Source organism: Meles meles, chromosome 9 (assembly GCF_922984935.1).
Source record: "Meles meles chromosome 9, mMelMel3.1 paternal haplotype, whole genome shotgun sequence".
NCBI lineage: Eukaryota > Metazoa > Chordata > Mammalia > Carnivora > Mustelidae > Meles > Meles meles.
The window spans coordinates 9,040,041-9,062,973 of NC_060074.1; the positions used below are offsets into that span (position 1 = coordinate 9,040,041).

The 22,933-nt window shown below is 41.8% G+C and overlaps 1 protein-coding gene across 1 annotated transcript in view; it reads left to right on the top strand.

The window, feature by feature from the left end:
• CCDC150 (coiled-coil domain containing 150) overlaps window positions 1-8,536 on the top strand; it is a 71,857-nt gene extending 63,321 nt beyond the window's left edge. Inside the window, exons 19-26 of the mRNA XM_046018074.1 lie at window positions 407-576; window positions 1,539-1,665; window positions 3,743-3,937; window positions 4,369-4,437; window positions 4,535-4,696; window positions 5,577-5,663; window positions 7,844-7,963; window positions 8,252-8,536. Coding sequence (XP_045874030.1) covers window positions 407-576; window positions 1,539-1,665; window positions 3,743-3,937; window positions 4,369-4,437; window positions 4,535-4,696; window positions 5,577-5,663; window positions 7,844-7,963; window positions 8,252-8,368 — 1,047 coding nt within the window. The 3' untranslated portion in view covers window positions 8,369-8,536. The remainder of the gene's footprint in view (window positions 1-406; window positions 577-1,538; window positions 1,666-3,742; window positions 3,938-4,368; window positions 4,438-4,534; window positions 4,697-5,576; window positions 5,664-7,843; window positions 7,964-8,251) is intronic.
• Window positions 8,537-22,933: the final 14,397 nt, after the last annotated feature.

Genomic DNA, 22,933 nt, shown 5'->3' on the forward strand with positions numbered 1-22,933 from the left:
TCTACGCATATGTGCATATATTAAAAAGGGTCTTTCATATAAATAAGCTTTTTCTGGAAGGACATACAAGGAATTGTTGTTCTCTCTCTAGGCAATGACTCCACAAGGTTATAGGATCAGAAAGGGGAATTTAACCAGTTTAAAATTAAAAATTAAGTCGGCTCAATTTTTCAGAGCTCACTGGTAATCAGGAAGCGGACCCTCCCCATTGCCTTCTGAAAGTCTCCTAAGCACGGTCTGCAGTAAGTTCTCACGGGTCTATTGCAGGCAGCTGGAATCTTTGGTTCTGGTTCCATAATTATCGTTTCAATGGCCCCTGATGATAAAGTGTAAGGAATGAATATAAAGTGTTACAGACTTCTTGCATCTGTGATAGTGGAATTTAAAAGAGCCTTCCCTCTTTCAGATGGAGCCTCTACAGAGGGCTCTAGATGTAGCTAGAGAAGACAACAGGAAACTGGCTTTGAGCCTGGAACAATCTCTCCAGACAAATAATCATCTACAAACAAAGCTCGATCACGTTCAAGAGAAATTGGAAAACAATGAACTTGAGCGACAAAATCTGGAAACCTTCAAGTAAGGGCAGGACAGTCACAGTGAAATTAGGGAAGAGCCTCTGGGAGAGTAAGGCGGGCCCATTCACGTAAACCAGTGCGCGCCAGTCCGCTTGGAACGGGTGCTCCCAGCAGAGCCGTGAAGGGGAACTAGGCACACCGAGCAGCACACACTAGCTGGCTGGGGTATGCGTGTTCCGATCTCCTTGTCCACTCTCCCCGCACCTCGTGTCAAGCAGCTTCACCACGTGAAGGCTAAACCAAAGCTTCACGTTTCTGCCAACCCTTTCCTATCAAAAGCTGGTATGTTCTTACGTAGCATGATCTGGGGAAGGAATAGCAACAGCTTGGATGGGAATAACCCCTTCTAGGAGTGGGGTGACTTCACCCAGACAAACCCCGAACCATCGTTTTCCTTTGGGCCTGAAATCAGTTAGGTCAAATCCATCAAGTTCAGGTGAAGGCCCTCGTTTTGTTTTGTTTTGTTTTGTTTTTTTGCAAAGTGCACCTCGGTAAACAGGGTTGGGATAGAAGTGACATTCCATGAAAATCTTCAGCCAGGGGAAGTGCAGTCTGCATCGATCTTTCTGCAGTTGAGCTAGTGAACACACCGATAGACGAAAGGCATCCATTAAAGCTGAGAAAGTATGTTTTCCAATTTATGATCTGTACAAATTCTATAATCTAGGGAAATGTTACTGGCTCAAGAAATGTTGCTGGCTTGTTTATTGGTTAAAACAAGAGTATGTGTTTCACTGTTTGAGCTGGGTGTCTTTGCACTGAATGACTCTTTGGCCGTTAATGCTATAGGAAAATGCGTTCTTCCCCTTCTGTTAATGGGCTCCAGACCAGTGAGGTTCACCTGGTGCCTGATCTGCGTCTTGTTTGTAAATCACACCTTTTGGATAGTTGCACGTTTCCCTCTAGGCCTTCCTTACCTCCTAAAGATGATTTCTAAGGGTGACATTTTCCCCCCCAAAACAGAGAACGAATGACTGAGGAATCCAAAATGGAAGCAGAAATGCACGCTGAACGCATAGAAGCTCTAAGAAAGCAGTTTCAAACTGAGAGAGAAACAGCCAAGAAAGCAGCACAACGGGAAATGACTGAGGTATGTAGTCAGATGACAAGTGTCGCTCTAGATGAGTCCCTTCCAAGAGCAGAACCAGTTACAGGAGTTCTAAACAGGGTTGCAGTTGTTCTTGGTCCTTCTAGTCCCTCCATGGTAAAGCCGTCTCTGTGCTCTTCATAAATCAAAACGCAAGAAGCTTCTGAAGGATGGTTCCCTGCCCAGCAAAGGAGTGTCTCAGTGAGAGCTTTGTAACTGAGGGACAGAGGAAGGAAGTGGCTGGCCGTTGGGTAGACATCAAATCATCTGTCCCCTCAACTCGTTTGACTAGCACCCATCACTCATTCACCTTTTCCTAGAGTCACATATGGTCCAGGCTCTGATGTGCGCTGTGTGACCCTTACTTAATTGTGATCTCCACTCCTTACAGGAGAGAAATAGGGTAAACAGCAGAGGACATTTCTTGAGTAACCAGCGGCCATGCACAACTCTGAAGGAACTCAAAGTGAGGGTTGGGTGATAGAAGAAGGGAAACAGAAGTACACAATGGGCAGAGCTGACAGGGCCGGGACACCCAGTGTAAGGGGACGACCAAAGCTTATTTACAAAAATGAACAGGACACGTGGGCAATTGAATAAGATTTTTTTCTCCTGATCAGAGCCAAGACTTTGGGAAATGTCTGAGAAAGCGTGGGTAGCTGAGGCGGTACCATCCGGTAGCTGACTTTGCCTGTCAGAATGTTAGAGGTGACCTTTCAGGTCAAAATGGAGTTCGGTGGCTTTCTCAGAAATGGGCAGTATGATGTAAGGACGGTTTTAGGAAGGGGCGACTGGTGGTAGTGGAGAGTAGGCGAGAATGAAGAGTTGAAACTGGAGGCATGTAGACCCCGGAAAACTACAACAGTTACTTCGGGCTTTCGAAGATTAGCGCCAAGCAACATAGTTCAGTTGAAAATAGAGAACAATTAAATCAAAAGGTATTTTAATAGAAAAATCATCAAACAGGGACACCTGGGTGGCTTAGTTGCCTTCAGCTCAGGTCATGATCCCAGGGTCCTGGCTCGCCATGGGTACCTACAGCTGCTTGCTTGTTGCTCTCCTTCCTTTTTTTCTTGTGACACCAGAACTGTTAAATATTTAACATGCTTTAGTTTATATTTTAAGAGTATTTGAACAAAAATTGATTCAAATTGGGCATTATCCACTCTTGCAGAGATCTCCAAGGAACAATACAAAATGAAGGCTTTTTAGGCAGAAGGGAGCAGGAACAAGTTGTACTACCCAGTAACTCGAGTTGCTTTTTGTAAAGTTTCTTTGCTTTAGAGGATGGCGGGATCAGGCAGACCACCCAGCTAGTGCTCATCAAAAGGACTCATTTAAGGGTTCATTTCTAGGAAAGCCAAAACCAACTCAGTCTTGGTTTTGTGACATGGGGCTTAGCATAAGGGACTCCGTTTGAGAGCTGTTGTCGTTTTTAACAGTAATCTCTATGCCATTTTTCCACTAGACAAGCTTATTAAAATCTCTAAAACTAAAAGTAGTATTATGAAAATCTATGCAGTGGTAGTAACAGGCAAGTATTTATATAAATTACCTTCTAATTTTCAGTTCTCCAGACATGAGGTCACAAGCAGCGGGAGGGAAGAGAAAAGCTGAAAGCTGAGCAGTGTGCCAGGCTCCCCTTCTTTCTCTCCCTCATCTTGTTCAACTCGGAGTCCCCAGAGATGGGTCATTTGTGTGCTTTGCCACTGATGACCCCGAGGGTCAGGGAGGTTAACTATCCAAAATCACTCAGCAAGTGAGTGCTATAGCTGAGATGTGAACTTAGATTGGACTCCAGAGTCATGCTCTTTAAAAGCAAGTGATGAACATGTATTTACATTGTCTATATCTGTTCTAGGAAAGATTGTTTAATGTTAAAAACTATGAAGAAAAAGATGAAAACCACTTAGAGTTCTGCGCCACTGTTCCTCAGCAGACATCATCATCATTGCCTCGCTTACCCTTGTCTTTAAAAGAAAGGCCCAAAGGGAACTAAACACAGAGATGGGCCTAATCATCAGCTTCTCTTCCCGAATGGAAGCTTAAAGTGATCAGCTTTTCCCTTTGCGTCCCACAGCTGAAGAAGGCCCTCGATGAAGCCAACTTCAGGTCGGTGGAGGTAACCCGGACCAACCGAGAGCTGCGGCAGAAACTGACGGAGCTTGAGAAGGTCGTGAACAGTAGCAAGGAGAAAATAAAGAATCAAAAGGCCCAAATTAAGCTCCACTTGTCGACTAAGGCGAATAATACTCAGAATGTAGAGAGGATGAAGGTTGTATGAGGAGCGCTCCTTCTCCCCTCACTTCCTTAGTATCCGAGAGGATCCAGGCAGGTGGTGGGGTCCGGTGAGGATGGTCCCAGAGTCCCGACAGCACCCGTGTTCTCTGGGGATGACAGCTGCACCTGGGGCGTGGGCAGACGCCTGGAGGGGGGCGGTTACTCCTTTTCCAGCAGAGATACTGCTGTGTAAATGTGTGGTTTCTGTTTAGCTGCCAAGTCCCTTTCTGACTCCCCATCTGCCCCTCCCCAGTGACTGCACAGGACTTGGCTGTTTTAGGGTCAGTGGGCCAGACGGGAAGGAGGGCCCAGGGGAGCCGGTAAGGGTGGGTCTCACGTGGGATTCTTTCTGTCACCCTATAGGCGAAAAGAGCAAGCCAGTTTTTCTACTGATCATCTTTCTGTTATTTCCACATTTACTTTCAGCAAATAGAAACAGAATTGAGGCAAATGGAGCTAATTAAGGATCAATATCAGAAAAAAAATTATGAACAGGTAGGAGATTTTCACAAACTCCATGTTTTTACCATTCACATAAAATCTCAGACTCAGAACCCGTTCACCAACTGCTTCCCTCTCTGTGCCCCACCAGTCGCTGAGTATCCAGAAGTTCGTGTCGGAAATGACCAACCTACAGAAGGAGATGCAGCTGTTGGCTAAGAGCCAGTACGAGACCTCGGCGCGGAACAAGCAGCAGGAGCTGCGCCTCGAGGCGGAGCGGAAAATAAGGCAGGACCTGGAGAGCCGGTGCCAGGTGAGACGCTTCCTCGGGGTCCTCTCAGCGACGCGCAGCACACGGTGTGCACGGAAGCCCAGCAGCAGAGCACCTAGGTTTTCTAGATTCTATAGAAGAAACATAAACCTGCGAGAGGAAGAAGCCTGTAGCTTTGAATGTGGCACGTGTTCCCAGTGTTCAGTTTATGAAGGATTCATTCTTTTTTTTTCTTTTTTAAGATTTTATTTATTTATTTGATGGAGAGAGACCACAAGCAGGCAGAGAGGCAGGCAGAGAGAGAGAGGGAAGCAGGCTCCCTGCTGAGCAGAGAGCCCGATGCGGGACTCGATCCCAGGACCCTGAGATCATGACCTGAGCCGAAGGCAGCGGCTTAACCCACTGAGCCACCCAGGTGCCCTGAAGGATTCATTCTTAAATGCTGAAGCTTGCTGTGCAAATACTGGTTCCTAAGACTTCCGAACTGAATTTCATAGTCTTTTAGGAACATTCTACCCCTTGGTTCTTCCTGGAAGCTCAAATGGCCCGCGGCTGTGGTGGGACTTGCAGCTGTACCCAGCCTCCGGAAGAGCGCCACATTCTGTCACTGAGTAGGGACTCCAAGAGACCGTCAGGCTCTTGCCTTCCAGCAGACACTGTCTGCTGTGAAAAAGCATTCCTTCGATTCTGGAAAGAGATTAATCGCTTCCTCTTCAGGAGGATACATAGTCAGAATCGGATGTGCATTAGGTGTACTGCAGACAGTAACAGCGTGGATCTTACATTTTGGTAGTGCCTGAAGGTACAAAGTATAACCCCCATCACGCTTTCACAGTTTGGTTGCCCATTTACTACAATATGGAAGCTTTTTGTTCCCCATGGTATATTGGGAATTTGTAGAAATCTTCGTCTCACATTTCAGGAACTGGAAGAAACGATCAGACACCTAAGGAAATGTAAAGAGGCCACGGAGCATAAACTGAAAGAAGCCAGTGTCGAGTCAGAACAGGTAAGCCACAGACACGACCGGTCAAGGTGAAATCCTTCACGGACATGGTTCCAGGAGGGTAACAGGCAAGAACCGATAACTAAGTCTAATGTCTACTATGCAGAATAATTTTTTAGATTGGGATTCTGCCTCCTGATAAAAGAATACTGAAATACTAAGTCAAGCCCAAGTCTCTACCCCTAAATGTAAGAAGGAAGACCAGCGTGTGGGTAGATTTTAATGCACTACTGCTTGACACCACTGATCGAAAGTCAAGCTCTTTGTTCAGTCAATAACTAGAAATGTAAAGTAGGCCCTATTTTTTTTATATTTTTATTTATTTATTTGACAGACAGAGATCACAAGTAGGCAGAGAGGCAGGCAGAGAGAGGAGGAGGGGAAGCAGGCTCCCTGCTGAGCAGAGAGCCCGATGCAGGGCTCAATCCCAGGACCCCGGGATCATGACCTGAGCCGAAGGCAGAGGCTTTAACCCACTGAGCCACCCAGGCACTCCTAAGTTTTATTTTTTTAATTTAATCTCTCCACCAACATGGGGCTCAGCCTCACAACCCTGAGATTAAGAGGGGCTTGCTCTTCTGACTGATCCAGCCGGGTACCGCTCATGGGCCCTTTGAATTTGCGAATTTGCTTTCTCTAATCTTAAATTGACCTTTTTGAAGATATTTAAAAGCATACATTTTTTAGAGGTGGAAAGGACCTATGAAATTCGTTGTGTGACGCAACCAGTCCTAATATCCAGTTAAGAAAACAGAGGTATCGCAGTGATGAAATCATCAGTTGGTCATGATTTGTCCTTTTTATAGCCGTTCAATGACAAGACAATAGGACTATCAGAGCGGTGTATCAAAAGGAATATGGACTCATGAGTTTGAACGCCAGCTGTGACCCTTGCTATGCCCTTGAGGAAGTTACATTTACTTTAACTCATCAATTACCACATCTCGAAAAGTCAGGATAGTAAGACTTACTGATCTGTTATGCTGTAGATGACTCTCAGTAAGTTTTGCTAAATAGTACCTGCCTTCTCATTCACCATGCAAAAGGCGACGTGATGTACGGGGCCACTTCTAGCATCTTTCCCTCCGTCCCTGGTAAAGAGTGCTAGAGAAATGTGGGGTTGGGTTTGGGGGTGTGGTGAGAGTATCACTGGCATTAGGAGGATATACAAACAGCCTTGGAAAGTACTTGAGCTTTGTAGCTTTCTAAAGCTTAAATGCCAAGGGGAGCTCTGTTTTCTTACTTCATGATTTTGTACCCACACAAGGACCTGGCTAATCTGAGACAAATGCCTAGTCCCACACATTTACTGTGGACCTATCCTATGCTGGGCACTGGGCTAGTTGAGCGGACGCAGGGTGAACTGAGCCCAAGGACGCCCCTGCTTTCAAGGACTTGCCTTCTCCCAGCCAGAGAGAAATACACCTCTTTCTGACTTCAAAATCAGTCATTTTACTTTTTATTCTAGAGGATATGTTCTGGAGCTCTTTTGAAGCAACTTTTATATAACCTAAAAGCCTGTCAGCTTTATCTTAAAATACTGAAGTAACCCAGATACATACAGAAGTGCCAGGCACATATAGGTACTTGGTAAATATCTGTCAAATAAACGAATATTGATTTCAGATCATCCGCAAAGGCAGATACTAGAAGGACCGTTTAAGTCTAACAAAGGTAGTTTGGAAGTTTGTGCTTAGGAGCCAAAGCATAAAATATTTTGATGATAAAGGAAATAAAAAGAACGCAATTTACACTAAGCTAGTCCACTCTTTTACTAATTCAATTACTTCATAAAGCCCACAAGAAAGATCTAGTATAGGGACTTTGGAGAACGATTTAATCTTAGAGAACAGAACTCAGAAATTCAAACTGTGGTCTGAACTACCATATTTCTTGGCAAAGCCATCTTGTTCTTTTCGGTCGTATTTTCCTCCTGGGTCCTCTTCCTTTCCTTCACATCCAGGAAATATCAGTAAATGCAGGGAAGCAGCAGGCTTGCGCGCGCTCAGCTCTGCCTTCAGAAGTCACTCCCGTCTGGAGGCGTGCTACACAAACAGGCCGCAAGGACCTTGCACTCGGAATCTGGGTCCTTGAACATCTGGGTAAAAGTCTCTGGAACTAATACACAGAAAATTTAGAGCTTTCTTCGTTGTGATTTTTACTGATAAGACTTTTATGTTCAGATAACAGCTAACCTGGAAGAAGCTCATCGCTGGTTTAAGTGTAGGTTTGACGGCCTCCAACTTGAGCTGACAAAAAACCGGTTGCAGAGGCTTCCCCGAGAAGACAGGTGGCTGGAAGAGGTAGGGTGCTTAGACACGGCTGTCCTCAGCGATTCTGGGTCTGTCCCTTCTCAGATTTCTCGCCGCAGAACTTCTCTCTTCATCCCACCACTCTCCCCACTAATCTTTAGGTTTCTCTAAATCGCAAGAAAAACAAACTAAATTTCTTCCTTAAAAGTTGCCCATCTCCCAAACTGTCTAGATTAGAACCACTCACCTTGAAGAGTAGATTATATTGGTGGAGACAGAACGGGTCCTCAGCTCTGCAGGTAGTCGGGAACAGTGTTAGGTCTGTTTTTCTTCCAACAGGACCACGGCAACAGGCACGATGTCGCACCCGGCCAGTCTGCTCTACACCGATGGGAGAATAAACAGAATCTTAAACTTGTGCCCAAGAAGTGTCATTCTGAACTTGAGAGAAAGTGATGTCCTTGACAGAGGCGCTGCTTCATCTAGAGCTACACCGCCCTGATTTCCTGAGCCCAGCATCCCGGGCTGGCCTTTCCCGCAGTCATCAGAACATGAAGTCTTTGATGTGGGCTGAAGATTTTGGACTTGAGTTTCTCATATTATGAACTTGCTGGTATCAGTACAGAACCACCCCATCTTATTTGTCCTTTTTCCCCATTTTCCACCCAATAAATTTATATTAATTTGTTGTATGATAAGAGATGCTGTTGCGTGATACTTGGCTGTTTTTCTAAGTACATTCTATCAAAAAGCACTCAGTGAGGTACTAGATGATATGGCAACCAAATGACCGCCTAGGACATTTCTTTGAAACAAAATATCCTAACGTCCAGCTGATAATCCCTGGAACTGGAATCACTTGGAAAATGGTAAAAACATTTCCAGTCATACAAACGTATACCCTTTTAAGCTAGGTACTTACCAGCACATCTTTAATAAGATGGTATCTCGAGTCTGCATTTTATTAAGTAAGTTCTACGCTCAGTGTGCGACTTGGACTCATCGCTCCGAGTTCAAGAGTCACACACCCCACCAACGGAGCCAGCCAGGCACCCCTACGTCTATTCTTACAACAGACATTGTATTTACAGCTTCCTTGGACACTGAAAAAGCAAACGATTGTGTATGGCAGTCTGCTCTGCTCCAGGAAACGATGCCTGACCAATGTAGCTCTTCCTTACTAGAGTAAGCAATAAATTGAGATTTTTTTCTTATTTCAGACACGGAGTGGTGGATTATACATGGTAAGTCTGGATCACCATAATACCTAGCTTAATGGATGCTCAAGCCATGGCAGCTACTGATGCCATCAGGACCTAAATCAAGCGAGCAATTGTGAAACGGGAGAGAACATCAAAAATAAGACTCTCAGAGGTTGAAGAGCCCCCACTCATCTGACATAAAGAGATAAAGCTAAGTTTCACGCTCACTCTGGTAAGGAAGAGCTGTGTTGGTCAGGCAGAGTCTTATACAGGGTTTTGGGGAAACAGGGAGTTCAAGGATTTCAAGATTTTCAGAGGTTTAAGAGCCTTGATATCCACTGTAGAAGTGTCGGTAATGGGGGTGAGACTATTAGTTGGCATTCGGCAGCAAGCTGGAGTGTGTCCATTCAGAAGTGAGGGCTCGTCGATTGGCAGACTGGTGAAAGCCTCCTTGAGTTGTCTCACCCCCACAGGATCTATCCTTGTGGACTCTTCATAAGGACATAGTCAGTTGAGGGTACCAGGGCATCAGTCTTGAAATAGTCTAACCAAGAGCCCTAAAGAGCAGTTGACCTTAGTCATGAATTCGTCATAGGAAAAAAGGTCCCAGTTAGTGCCCAGGAGAGATGACCAACTTTAATGCATTATAAATCTACCATTTCTGACTGTTGTCATGACATTGACCATTACTACCCAACAATATGCTTATCTTCCTCATCCAGAGCAAAGACTACTTTTGTACTGTCCTCAAAGAGTATCATTACTGATAAAGTCAGTATAACATACCTTTTTATCACTTTTTAGGTTGGCTGTACTAAACATTAGCTTGGGAGAAGAATTACAGTTAACAATTATAGTTAGAACTGCCTGTTTAGAGGGATGAATTTGCTAACATGTTTCTATAGTACCTTTGTGGGCGTCTATTGTATAGTACACTAGCTATACTATATATGATATATATAGTATAGTAACTATACTATATATGATATATAGTATAGTAACTATACTATTGTATAGTATATTAGCTTCCATTTTGGGCCTCAGCTTTCATCGGAAACTGTCAAACAGTGGTTTTTAAGACACCAGACCTCATGCAACAAAGAACAGTGATCCCTGCGAGAAAGGGAACGAGTGAGGTGAAGCCTATTATTGGCCCAGCTTACAGCCTTCAGAATATTCCGGCTGTGTCACGAGGAGGAGAAATCAAGGTGGGCTCCCTAAGTTAAGGAGCCAGAGCCCAGGGAGACGTGACTGCTGGAGTCCAGGACTGAGTCCCAGAGAGGAGAGAGCTGCACAGATGGAGAGATTCAGAGAGGTCCCAAAGGTCCTCTGAGTATCCAGCTGAGTACAGTCAGCGCATGCACAGGAGGAAACCACCCAAAGCTGGAGAAAAAATCATCCGAAAGGGTCCAAGTTAACAGCGTCCACACACAGTACCAGTTCCCACCAGCCAGAATCAAACCTCATGATTTACAGGATGGGGCGGGGGAGGTATACTAAAGAGCATCGGTCTCAGATGTAGAGACTAGTCAGCTCTACAGTGAACACTGCTCTGCTCCCACCTAGCAAATCTTAAAAACAAGACCCCAAATGACCCATTTCCAAGTAACGGCTTTCCAAAACAGAGCTTAAGAATATTTAGAGGAAGGGGCGCCTGGGTGGCTCAGTGGGTTAAGCCTCTGCCTTTGACTCAGGTCATAATCTCGGGTGGGATCTCGGGTGTGGGATTGAGCCCCACATCGGGCTCTCTGCTCAGCGGGAAGCCTGCTTCCCTTCTCTCTCTCTGTGCCTGCCTCTCTGCCTACTTGTGATCTCTGTCAAATAAATGAATCTTAAAAAAAATTTTTTTAAATAAATAAAAAATAATTTTAAAAAAGAATATTTAGAAGAATACAAAAATATATAGCTCCCATCGAGGTAAAAAAAAAAAAATCACCATTAGCGATATTCAATCCAAAATTATCAGGCATACAAAGAAGGAAAATGTGACCCAGAACTAACATAGATATTGGAGTGACAAAGACATTAAAACAGTTACTTTAGGTATATGTTCAAAGACTATTACAACAATGGATGATAATAGGAGAAAGAAATTGAAATTCATAATATCAAGTAGTAGAAAGATGATGGGTAGTTTGCTTTAGCAAGAAACGTACCACATGTGGTAACATCAGACTTAAAGGGGATTCTAATACAAGATCTGAAGATGCTTTAATTTTTGACAACTGTAGTTCTGAAGAAAGAAGACTAAGCTGTGGCTACTGAATTAAGGGACAGGCAATACTATTATATCTGAGGCTTTAATACCTACCCACCTTTTCATGTTAGTACAAAAAGATTCATGAAAATCTAGAAAGACTCAATCTGGATTCTGACCAGTGATCCCAAAGTATCAGATACAGGTTGAGACTCAGGAAAGGGCTCAGAATTGCTGTAAGTTGCCATTTTCGAGAGTGGTTTTAATAAACCAAAGCAAATAATGTTCACTTCCTCTCAAACTTGTATAATTACTACACACTTTCAAACTCATCCCATCTTTTGTTAAAAAGTCATTTTAAGACAAAACCATTCTCTCACACTGTAAGTCATTTTGCTTTTCTTTTCTGACAACTTTTTTTTGGGGGGGAGGGTAGAAGGAAAGAGAAAATCTTAAGAGAGGTTCCACACCCAGGACAGGGCCCTGAGATCATGACTTGAGCTGAAATCAAGAGTCAGATGCCTAACCAGCTGAGTCACCCAGGCACCCTGCTTTTTACACTTTAAAATTTCAGCCAGAAGGATCTGATGTTCCAGAGTAGTAGGATTAGTTGTAGCTAACACTAGTATCAAGAGCTGTTCTATTCCACTCGGGAGTTTAGAGGAAAGACAAGGAATTGCGAGCTCATCTCCCGCCGAGTGGCATGACTGGATTTCAGATGGTTGTCCTTCAGTTTTTATTAGCCCAGTAAGCTTTCTGGTTGCAAGTTCTCCCAGTCTCTTTACTGACAGACTTCTCATTCTTTTTTTTTTTTTTAATGTTATTTATTTATTTATTTGACAGAGAGAGAGATCACAAGTAGGCAGAGAGGCAGGCAGAGAGAGAGGGGGAAGCAGGCTCCCTGCTGAAGAAAGCCCGATGTGGGGCTCGATCCCAGGACCCTGGGATTATGACCTGAGCCGAAGGCAGAGGCTTTAACCCACTGAGCCACTCAGGCGCCCCAAGACTTCTCATTCTTAACAGACCTTTGGGCTTCAGTTTTATCTCAGGGGTCTGTGGGTTTATACAGACAGCCAGAGCTTGTTTACTCTAAGACTCCGAGAAACATCTAGCTACAGATGACTGGTTTTCTAAAATAGTTTTACATTTCATGGCTTTTTCTCATTAAATTCCCTAGTTTGGATTAGATCCAGTGACAAAAAGGATACAAGGCTCTTACTTCAACTCTTGGGTCTACCTCAGGGTACTATTTGAAAGTTGAGCAAAATGTCTAAGAAATTTGACTGTTGGATGGTATCTGGCATCTCCTCAAGAGCCTTTACTCTGGACTCTCATCTCTGATCTCATTGAACCTGATGACTTTGGGTTCACACTTCTCTGCATCATCAGATGTTCTCCACCTTGGACTTCTTTGGGCAGTAGGGACCCTATGCCATTTGCTAATACAACCCGTTTTAGAAGTGGTCAGAAACAATGTACAATATAGAGAAGACTAGAACAGACTGGAACATTTCCTGCTTACCAACCACAGCAGAGATTTCTTATAGCTCTAATAAATCCAAGACTGCATCTCATTGGATGGGCTGATGACACGCCCACACTCAATCAATCACTGTAACTTCAAAGACAGACTGGATACTAACTGCCTAGGTCTAGAGGGAAGATGTGTCTCCATTTGAAACTGAGAATAGTTCTCCAAAGGAAATCTCAGCTATGTTCCTAGAAGAAAGGGCAAAGGAGGCAAATCAGATCAAAACCACAGATGTCTATCACAATAGTCAAAAGACTGTAAAGTGAGAAAATACACCAACATAGTCAGTACTGAACTTCATTAACGCAGGCCCAGAGCTCTGAGTAGGTGCCAGGTTCCTTTCATATTGACATTCGGTTTCCTCCAAAGCATTTATAAGAGACAGACACTGGCTGTCAAGTTCTCTCTGAGCTTTTAAAACTGATTCCTTAATAACATATAGAGACTTTGCGACAGCTGCTTAGCTACCTACCTCCTCTAGTTTACTTCACAAACAATAAGAAACAAGAAAGAAAAAGTGAATTCTACATAAAACCACACTTAGTATAACTTACGGACAGACAATGTTAAATCTTTAAAAAGTAAATTGAGAAAAATCACCAAATCCCATTTGTGTGCTCACTCACACTCCTGCCCACCTCACTACAAGACTTGGAGCAGACAAAGGCAGATCAAGGTAGAGAAAGGAAACGAGTGAAGGGGCTGAGGTGGATTTGTCACCACTGCCCCAAGGGCTAAATGCCCCCTAAACCTGGCAGTCCTGAAAAAAGTGTCCGGGCAGATCAGAGTGTGAACTACAAGAAGGGAACTTCCAAGTACACTGCATTTAAAGATTTTATTTATTTAACTGACAGACAGAGGTCACAAGTAGGCAGAGAGACAGGCAGAGAGAGAGAGAGAGAGGAGGAAGCAGGCTCCCAGAGGAGCAGAGAACCGGATACGGGGCTTGATCCCAGGACCCTGGGATCATGACCTGAGCTGAGAGCAGAGGCTTTAACCCACTGAGCCACCCAGGCGCCCCCCAAGTACACTGCATTTAAAGGCATGATCTAAAGCGGTACTCCGCAAAATGCGTGTCTGCAGAGGAGGAGGAAAAGGCAAAAGAGAGAAGCCCCCACTGGAAATAGGGCTGTTAAGGGAAATGAAGTGTTAGGCTCAGTTTAAAAAGAAGAGAGAGAGAGAATTGAAGGACACTCAACCCCACAACACAAGAACCTCCCCATCAAACACAACGCCCTGAAAAGCACCTGAACTTTGCCATATGGCCACACGAGGGCTCAGTAAGTTAGAAATACTGCAGAACAACCCCACCATGCACATGAAGGAGAGAGAAGTGAAGTCCTTAAGAATCCTGCAGAAAGTCAGGAATGAAATTCCCTCCATCTCAACAGAGGAAAATTGCCCCCAGTAAAAACCTTTATGAAGGAGAAGGAACTTCAAAGTGAACCATCCAAACAAACTTGTTTCAGATGAACTTTTCAGGATAGGTGAACCACTGTGAAACATTTTAAAAACTAAGGACAGAAATGGACAAAAACCAGAGGAATAAAAAGACTGGTTGGCACTTAGGACAATGGAAAAGATAAAATTATCTGAGAAATGAGGAATAAGTTACGAGATGCCCAAGGGAGAATGGACTCGGATCAAAGTTAGCTTCACTGAAGAAAGGCAGGAAACAAGGCAATGAAAATGGCATTATGAAGTAAAAAAGGTCAGGGCGCCTCACTGGCTCAGTCGGTGGAGCATACAACTCTTGATCTTGCGATTGTGAGTTTGAGTCCCACACTGGGTGTCGAGAATACTTAAAAATAATAATAAAATGGTTTTTTTTTTTAAGTAAATAGAGAAAAAGTAATGGAATGGAAGATGGCAAAGAAGGAACAGTATTTGTTAGTGAGGTCCCTGAGGAAGAAAAAAAAAACAGTAGGTCAGAAATAATATTTAGAACTAAACCCCAGGGGCACCTTAGTGGCTCAGTCAGGTAAGTGTCCAACGCTTGATTTCAGCTCAGGTCGTGACCTCAGCGTTGTGAAATCCAGTCCCATGCCAGGTTCTGTGCTGGTTGTGGAGCCTGCTTAAGATTCTCTCCTTTCCCTCTGCCCTTCCCCCACCTCTAAAAAAAAGTAAAAATAAAACTACAGCCCAAGAACACTTTCTAGAAGTAGAAAAAGTACATCTGAATCTACATATTGAAAGAACTCATCAGGAAACCGGAAAAAAAATCAACTTCACGACATACTCAAATAAAGCTATGATTTCAAAGGCAAAATATTGTCCAAAAAGATCAAATAATTTACAAAAGCAAGAGAAACTGGCATCGCGTTTATAAACCAGTGCAAGAAGCGAGGCAATGATGGAGCAATGTGGTCGGCAGAATTCTATGATGGGACCTGAAATGTCCCACCTTCTGGAAGACATACCCACAGCATCTCTTAGATGGTGAAAATGATGGATTCCACACTCATGATTAGATTACATGTCACAGTGGACTTGAAGGAGAGATTATCCCATGGATGGGCCTAATCACATAAATCCTTCAAAAACCATTTCTCTAACTGGTGCAGAAGGGGAAGTCCAAGATGTGAAGCACAAGGAGATTTTGTGTGCTCCTGCTGCCTTGAAAATGGAGAAGGCTGCAAAGCAAGGAACACAGGTCCATCTAGAAGCTGAGAGCAACCTCTGGAGAAAAGCCAGTGAGGAAATGGAGACCTCGATCCTACAACTGCCAGGAACTGAATTCTTACAACCAGAATACGCTTCAAAGGAGATTCTTACCCCAGACCTTCAGAAAGGAGCACAGTTATGCCAACACCTTGATTTCAGCCTCTGAATCCCTGAGATTTTAGCCCCACTCTGGATTCCTGACCCACAGAAACTGTGAGATAATAAGTTTATATTTTAATTTTCTAATTTTTTCATTTTTTAAGGTAAGCTCTATACCCAATATGGGGCTTTAACTCACAACCCCAAGATCAAGAGTTGCACGTTCCACCAACCGAGCCAGCCAGGCAGCCCAAGCTTGCATTGAAGTTTATATTATTTTAAAGCCGAAGTGTGTGGTAGCAGCAATAAAAAGTTAATACAGAGATAAGTAACCTAACTGTTAAAGAGTTCAAAGTAGTGATCATAGAGACACTCAGCAAAAGTGGAAGAATGAACAGAGAGAACTTCAAAAAAGAGGAAATGTAAGAAAATACCAAAGAGAAGTCACAGGGCAAAAGAACATATTAACTGTATTTTAAAAAAATCAGTAAAGTGTTCAACTCCAGACTACATAGGCAGAAAAAAAAGGATTAGCAAACCCTAAGATAGGGCAATACAACTTAACCCATCAGAGCAACAAAGAGAAAAAAAATGAAAAAAGTAAAGATAGCTTTAAGGGACTTAGGGACAACATCAAACATACTAACACTCATCAAACATACTAACACTCCTAGAAGAAGAAGAGAGAGAAAATCGCAGGAAACTTTTTTTGAGAAATAATGGCTGAAAAGTTCCTAACCAGAGCAAGAAAAGAGACATTCAGATTCAGAAGACCAGAGAGTTCCATATAAGATGAACCCAAAGAGACCCACCCTGAGACACATCACAATTAAACTGCAAAAGTTGGAGCACCTGGGTGCTTCAGTCGGTTAAGGTCTGCCTTTGGCTCAGGTCATGATCCAGGGTCCTGGGATGGAGCCCTGCATCAGGCTCCCTGCTCATCAGGAAGCCTGCTTCTCCCTCTCCCACTGCTTGTGTTCCCTCTCTCTCTGTGTGTGTCTCTGCCAAATAAATAAAATCTTTAAATAAAATAAAATGTCAAAAGTTAAAGGAGAGAAACTTAAAAGCAAGCAAACAAACAACTTGTTATATACAAGGGAATCCCCATAAAACTATCAAAATTTTTAGAAGGAATTTTTGCAGGCCAGAAGGGAGTGCCACAATATATCAAAGCACAAAAAGAAAAATATTTCCAACCAAGAATACTCTACCTGGCAAAGTTAATCAGAATTGAAGGAAAGATCACGTTTCACAGACAAGCAAAAGCTAAAGGAGTTCACCACTAAATTAGCCTTACAAGAAATGGCAGTCCACTTTAAACTGAAAAAAAAAAAAAAAAGAAAAAAAAAAAGGTGCTAATTAGCAACTAAAAACATGAAAGTGTAACTCACACTGGTAAAGTTAAAGGTAGGCGTGCTTGGGTGGCTCACTTAGTTAAGTTCCGCTTCTTGATCTCAGCTCAGGTCTCAGGGTAATGAGTTCAATCTACACATTGGGCTCTACACGGGGCATGGAGCCTACTTAAAAAAAGTTGCTATATCCACCTATACACACAACACACGCACACACAGTAAGGGTACTGGAATAATCACTTACAAAGCTAATATGAAAATTAAAAGAAAGTAGTAAAAATAACCAAACTTACAATAATTAGTTGAGAAAAACAAAGGATAAAAACATAAAATGTGATATCAAAACCATAAAATGCAGTGAGGGGATAAAAATGTAGAGATTTAGAATGTGTTCAAACTTTAGTTATCAACTTCAAATAGGCTGTCATAAGTATATAGGTAAGCCTCATAGTAGCCACAAAACTAAAACATTAAGTAGATACACAAAAGATAATGAGAAAAAGGAATCTAAGTATAACACTGAAAAAAAAGTCATCCAACCACAAAGGAAGGAAGCAAGAAAAAAAAAAAAAACAAAAACCCTACCAAACAACCAGAAAACAAAGATGAAAATAAGGATGTACCTATCAATAATTACTTTAAACATAAATGAAATAAATTCACCAATAGAAAAAAAGAAGAGTAGCTGAATTAAAAACAAACAAACAAGACCCATCTATATGCTGCCTACAAGATACCTCAGCTGTAAGAACACATAAAGTGAGGGGATAGAGAAAGACAGTCCATGTAACTGCAAGCCAAAAGAAAGTTGGGGTAGCTATACTTGTATTGGACAAAATAGACTTTAAAACAAAGACTATAGTAAGAGACAAAAGCATTACAAAATACAGGGTCAAGCTCCCCCTGCAAAAAAGATATAATGTGGAAATATTTATGCATCTCATCTAGGAGCACTAACTATACAAAGCAAATATCAAGAGCCAGGGGCACCTGGGTGGCTACTTGGTTAAGCATCTGCCTTTGGCTCAGGTCATGACCCCAGAGTCCTGGGATGGAGTCCCACACTGGGCTCCCTGCTTGGCAGGGAGCCTGCTTCTACCTCTTTCTCTACTGTTCCCCATCCTTGTGCCCTCTTGCTTCGTCAAGTAAATACATAAAAATCTTTTAAAAAACAAAAAACAAAACTAGTTTTTTAAAAACTGCCAAGGAGGACATCTGGGTGTCTTAGTTGGTTAAGAAGCTGCCTTCAGCTCAGGTCATGATCCCCACGGTCCTAGGATTGAGCCCCACGTCAGACTCCCTGTTCATCAAGGAGCCTGCTTCTCCTGCTCCCTCTGCCACTCCCCCTGCTTGTGCACACACTCTCTCTCTGTCAAATAAAGAAAATCTTTAAAAATATATTAAGAGATCAAAAAGACTATAGTAATAGTAGGGGACTTTACTATGCCACTTAAATCAACAGATATCAGAAACTATCAGGAAATCAGGAAATAATGGCCTCAAATGACTTATTAAACCAAATGAACTTGATATTTACAGAACATTCCAAGAAAAAGCTACAAAATATACATTTTTTTCTAAAGTCCACATGGAACATTCTCCAGAATAGACCACAGAACAGGTCTTAATTTATTTTAGAGGATTGATACCATATCAAGCAGGTTTTCCACCAAACAGTATGACACTAGAAGTCATTACAAGAAGGAAACTGGAAAATTCACAAATACATAGAGATTAGCCAACATACTATAGAACAATCAATGAGTCAACATAGAAACCAACAGAAATAAAATACCTTGAGAAAAATGAAAATAAAAATATAACACACCAGAATTTATGGGATGCAGCAAAAGTAGTTCTAAAAAGGAAGTTCACAACAAATGCTTACCTGATGAAACAAAATCTCAAAAGAACATTATACTTCAAAAAGCTTTTTCTAGCTCCATTGCATTGACATGGATGTCACTGGAGGGGATTAGGCTGACTGAAATAAGTCAAGCAGAGAAAGACAATTATTATATGGTTTCACTCATATGTGGAACATAAGGAACAGCACAGAGGACCATAGGAGAAAGGAGTGAAAACAGAGTAGGAAGAAATCAGAGAGGGACACAGACCATGAGAGACTCTGGACTCTGGGAAACAAATTGAGGGTTATAGAAGGGAGGAAGATTAGGGGGATGGGGTAACCAGGTGAAGGGTATTAAATCAGTTCTGGGTGTTATATGCAACTAAGGAATTGTTGAACACTACATCAAAAACTAATGATGTACTATATGTTAACTAATTGAACATAATAAAAATATTTAAATAAATTAATTTTTAAAAAGAATTAGTAAAAGGAGAAAAAACCAAACCCAAAGTTCATAGAAGGAAGAAAATATATCAAAGATCAGAGCAAAAATAAATGAAACAGATTTTTAAAAGGACCAATGAAACCAAGAGCTGGTTCTTTGAAAAGATAGAGAAGACTTAAAAAAATAATTTTAGAAATGAAAGCGGAGCTTTCATCACAGAAGATCCCAAGAAACTACTATCAGTAATTAAATGCCAACAAATTAGACAACCTAAAAGAAATGAATAAATTCCAGGAACATACAACCTACCAAACCTAAATCATAAATAAAAAAATCTGAGTAGGTCAATACTAGTAAGGAGATTGAATCCGTAATTGAGTCCCTTTCAACAAAGAGAAGTCCGGGGTCAGATCGCTTCACTGGTGAATTCTACCAAACATTCAAAATATTAATTCTAATTCTTCTTAAACTCCTCCAAAAAAAAAAAAAAAAAAAAAAAATAGAAGAGGCCCTCGTTTTGCAGGGCCAGCATTAGTCTGATACCAAACCAGACAAGGATGCCACCAGAAAATTACAGGCCAGTATCCCTGCTGAACAAAGGTACAAAAATCCTCAACAAAATATTAGCAAACTGAATTCAACAATACATTAAAGGGATCAGATGCCAGGATCAAGTGGGATCCATTCCAGGGATGCAAGGATGATTCAATATCTGCAACTAAGTCAGTGTGATATATCACATTGAGAAATTAAGGATGGGGCACCTGGGTGGCTCAGTGGGTTAAGCCTCTGCCTTAGGCTCAGGTCATGATCCCAGGGTCCTGGGATCGAGCCCCATATTGGGCTCTTTGCTCAGCACGGAGCCTGCTTCCCTTCCTCTCTCTGCCGGCCTCTCTGCCTACTTGTGATTTCTGTCTGTGAAATAAATAAATAAAATCTTTAAAAAAAAAAAAGAAATTAAGGATAAAAATCTTATGATCATCTCAAAACATGCAGAAAAGAATTTGACAAAATTCAACTTTCACTTATGATTTAAAAAACTCTCAACAAGAAGGTATAGAGGGAATGCATCTCAACATAGTAAAGGCCATATATGACAAGTCCACAACTAACATACTCAACAGCAAAAAGCTGAAAGCTTTTCCTTAATTTAAGATCAGGAACAGACAAGGATACCTATTTTTGCTACTTTTGATCAACATAATATTAGAAGTCCTAGCCAGAGCAATAGGCAAGAAATAAAAGGTATCCAAATTGAAAAGGAAGGGATAAAGCTCACTATTTGGAGATGACATGCTATTATATATAGAGTCTCTAAGGATTCCACTAGAAATCATTAGAACTAATAAACACATTCCTCAAGTTGGATTTAAAAAATTAATTTATAAATATCAGGAAATTAAGAAAATGATCCTGTTTACATGTGCATCAAAAATAATAAAATACCTAGGAGTAAACTTAACCAAGAAAGTGAAAGCCCTGTATACTAAAAGCCATACGATTCTGATGAAAGAAATTAAGAGAGCACAAACAAATGGAAAGTTATTTCATGTCCATGGATTAGAAGAATCAATACTGTTAAATTGTCCCTACTACCCAAAGCAATCTACAGACCCAATGCAATCCCTCTCAAATTCCAATGGCATTTTTCACAGAAAGACATATAATACTAAAATTTGCATGGAACCAAAGACCTCTAATAGCCAAAGCAATCTTGAGAAAGAAAAGCAAAGCTGGGGGCATCATGGTCCCTGATTTCAAACTAGATTACAAAGCTAGACTAATTAAACAGTACGGTGTTGCCATAAAGCCAGACCTAGAGATGAATGGAACGGAATGCAGAGTCCAGAAATAAACCCAGGCATATATGGTTATTTTACAGAGGTGACAAGAATGTACAATGTGGAAAACACAGTCTCTTCAATAATTAGTGCTGGGAAAATTAAACGGCCACATGCAAAAGAATGAAACTGGACTTTACACCATACACAAAAATTAACACTTGCATGTAAGACCTGAAACCATAAAATTTCTGGAAGAAAACATAGGGGGTAAGCTCCTTGATATCAGTCTCTTGGTGATGATTTTTTTCGATCTGACACGAGAAGCAAAGGTGACAAAAGCAAAAATAAAACAAATGGGATTATGCCAAACTAAAGAGCCTGGGTGGCTCAGCTGGTTAAACATCAGACTTGAAGTTCCATGCTCCGGTCATGATCTCAGGGTTCTGGAATTGAGCCCTGCATCAGGTTCCACACTCAGCATGGAGTCTGCTTAAGATTCTCTCTCTCCCTCTGCCCTGCCACCGCTTGCTCACTCTCTCAAAAAGAAAAAAAGTTTCTGTACAGCCAAGGAAACCATCAACAGAATGAAAAGGCGATGTACAGAATGTTTGCAAATCATGTATCTGAGAAAGGATTAATATGCAAGATATAAAAAGAACTGAGAACTCAACAGTAAAAAAAACAAACAAAAAAAACCTCATTAAAAAATGGGCTAAAGCTCTGAATAGACATTTTTCCAAAGAAGACAGATAGATGGCAAACAGGTAAATGAAGAAATGCTTAACATCCCACTAAGTGTCAGGAAAATGAAAATCAAAACCACCATGAGCTATCACACCTGTCCGATTGATATTCTTTTCTATATCAAAAAGAAGTAACGAATGCTGGTGATGATGTGGGGAAAGGTGAACCTGTGTGCACTGTCAGTGGGAATGCAAACTAGTGCAGCCACTACAGAAAATAGTATGGAGATTCCTCAAAAAACTAAAAATGGAAATACTATATGACCAGGAATTCCACTTCTACATATTTACCTAAAGAAAACAAGAACACTAATTTGAAAACATATATACTCTTATATTTATTGAGGCATTATTTATAATAACCAAGATATGGAAACAACCTCAGTGCCCATCAATACATGGATAAAGAAAACATGACATGTACACATACAAAAATATTATTCAGCCATCAAAAAGATTAAGAGCTTGTCTTTGGTGACAATGATAGCCCTTGAAGGCATTACACTAAGTGAAATAAGACAGACAGAAAATAAGACAGACACCGTATGACTTCTCCCACCTGTAGAATCTAAAAAACAAAGAAAGAGACTCTAGAGAACAGATTTTTGGTTTCCAGGGGCAGTAGTAACAGATTTTTGGTTTCCAGAGGGTGGGCAAAATTAGTTAACTGTTTTGGATTTTTTTTTGTTGTTGTTGTTGTTCTAATGAATTGGATAAAAAACCAAAACACACAGAAGAACACCAGCATGATCTGGAGGTAAGCAAAGATTACAGAAACAGGACACAAGAAGCACTAACAATCAAACCCTGGTATTTGAAAAAATACGTGTAATTTTTAAAGATTTTATTTTTAAGTAATCGCCACACCTAATGTGGGGCTCGAACTCACAATGCCGAGATCGAGTTGCATGCTCTACCATTTGAGCCAGCCAGGCGCCCCTGAAATATTATTTTTATTTTTAATGAAAAATAGGAGTTTCTTGGGCCTCTTGAGACCCGAAGCTGACCCACAGCTGCCAGTACTTACTAACCACCACCCCCCCACCCCCACCCCCCACTGCACTGCCTTCCACAACACGGAGCTTCCCAGCTCGTCCTATGGGCGGCTTCTGGCTTCGCGGTGAAACTAGGATCACGTGTGCCGCACGGCCA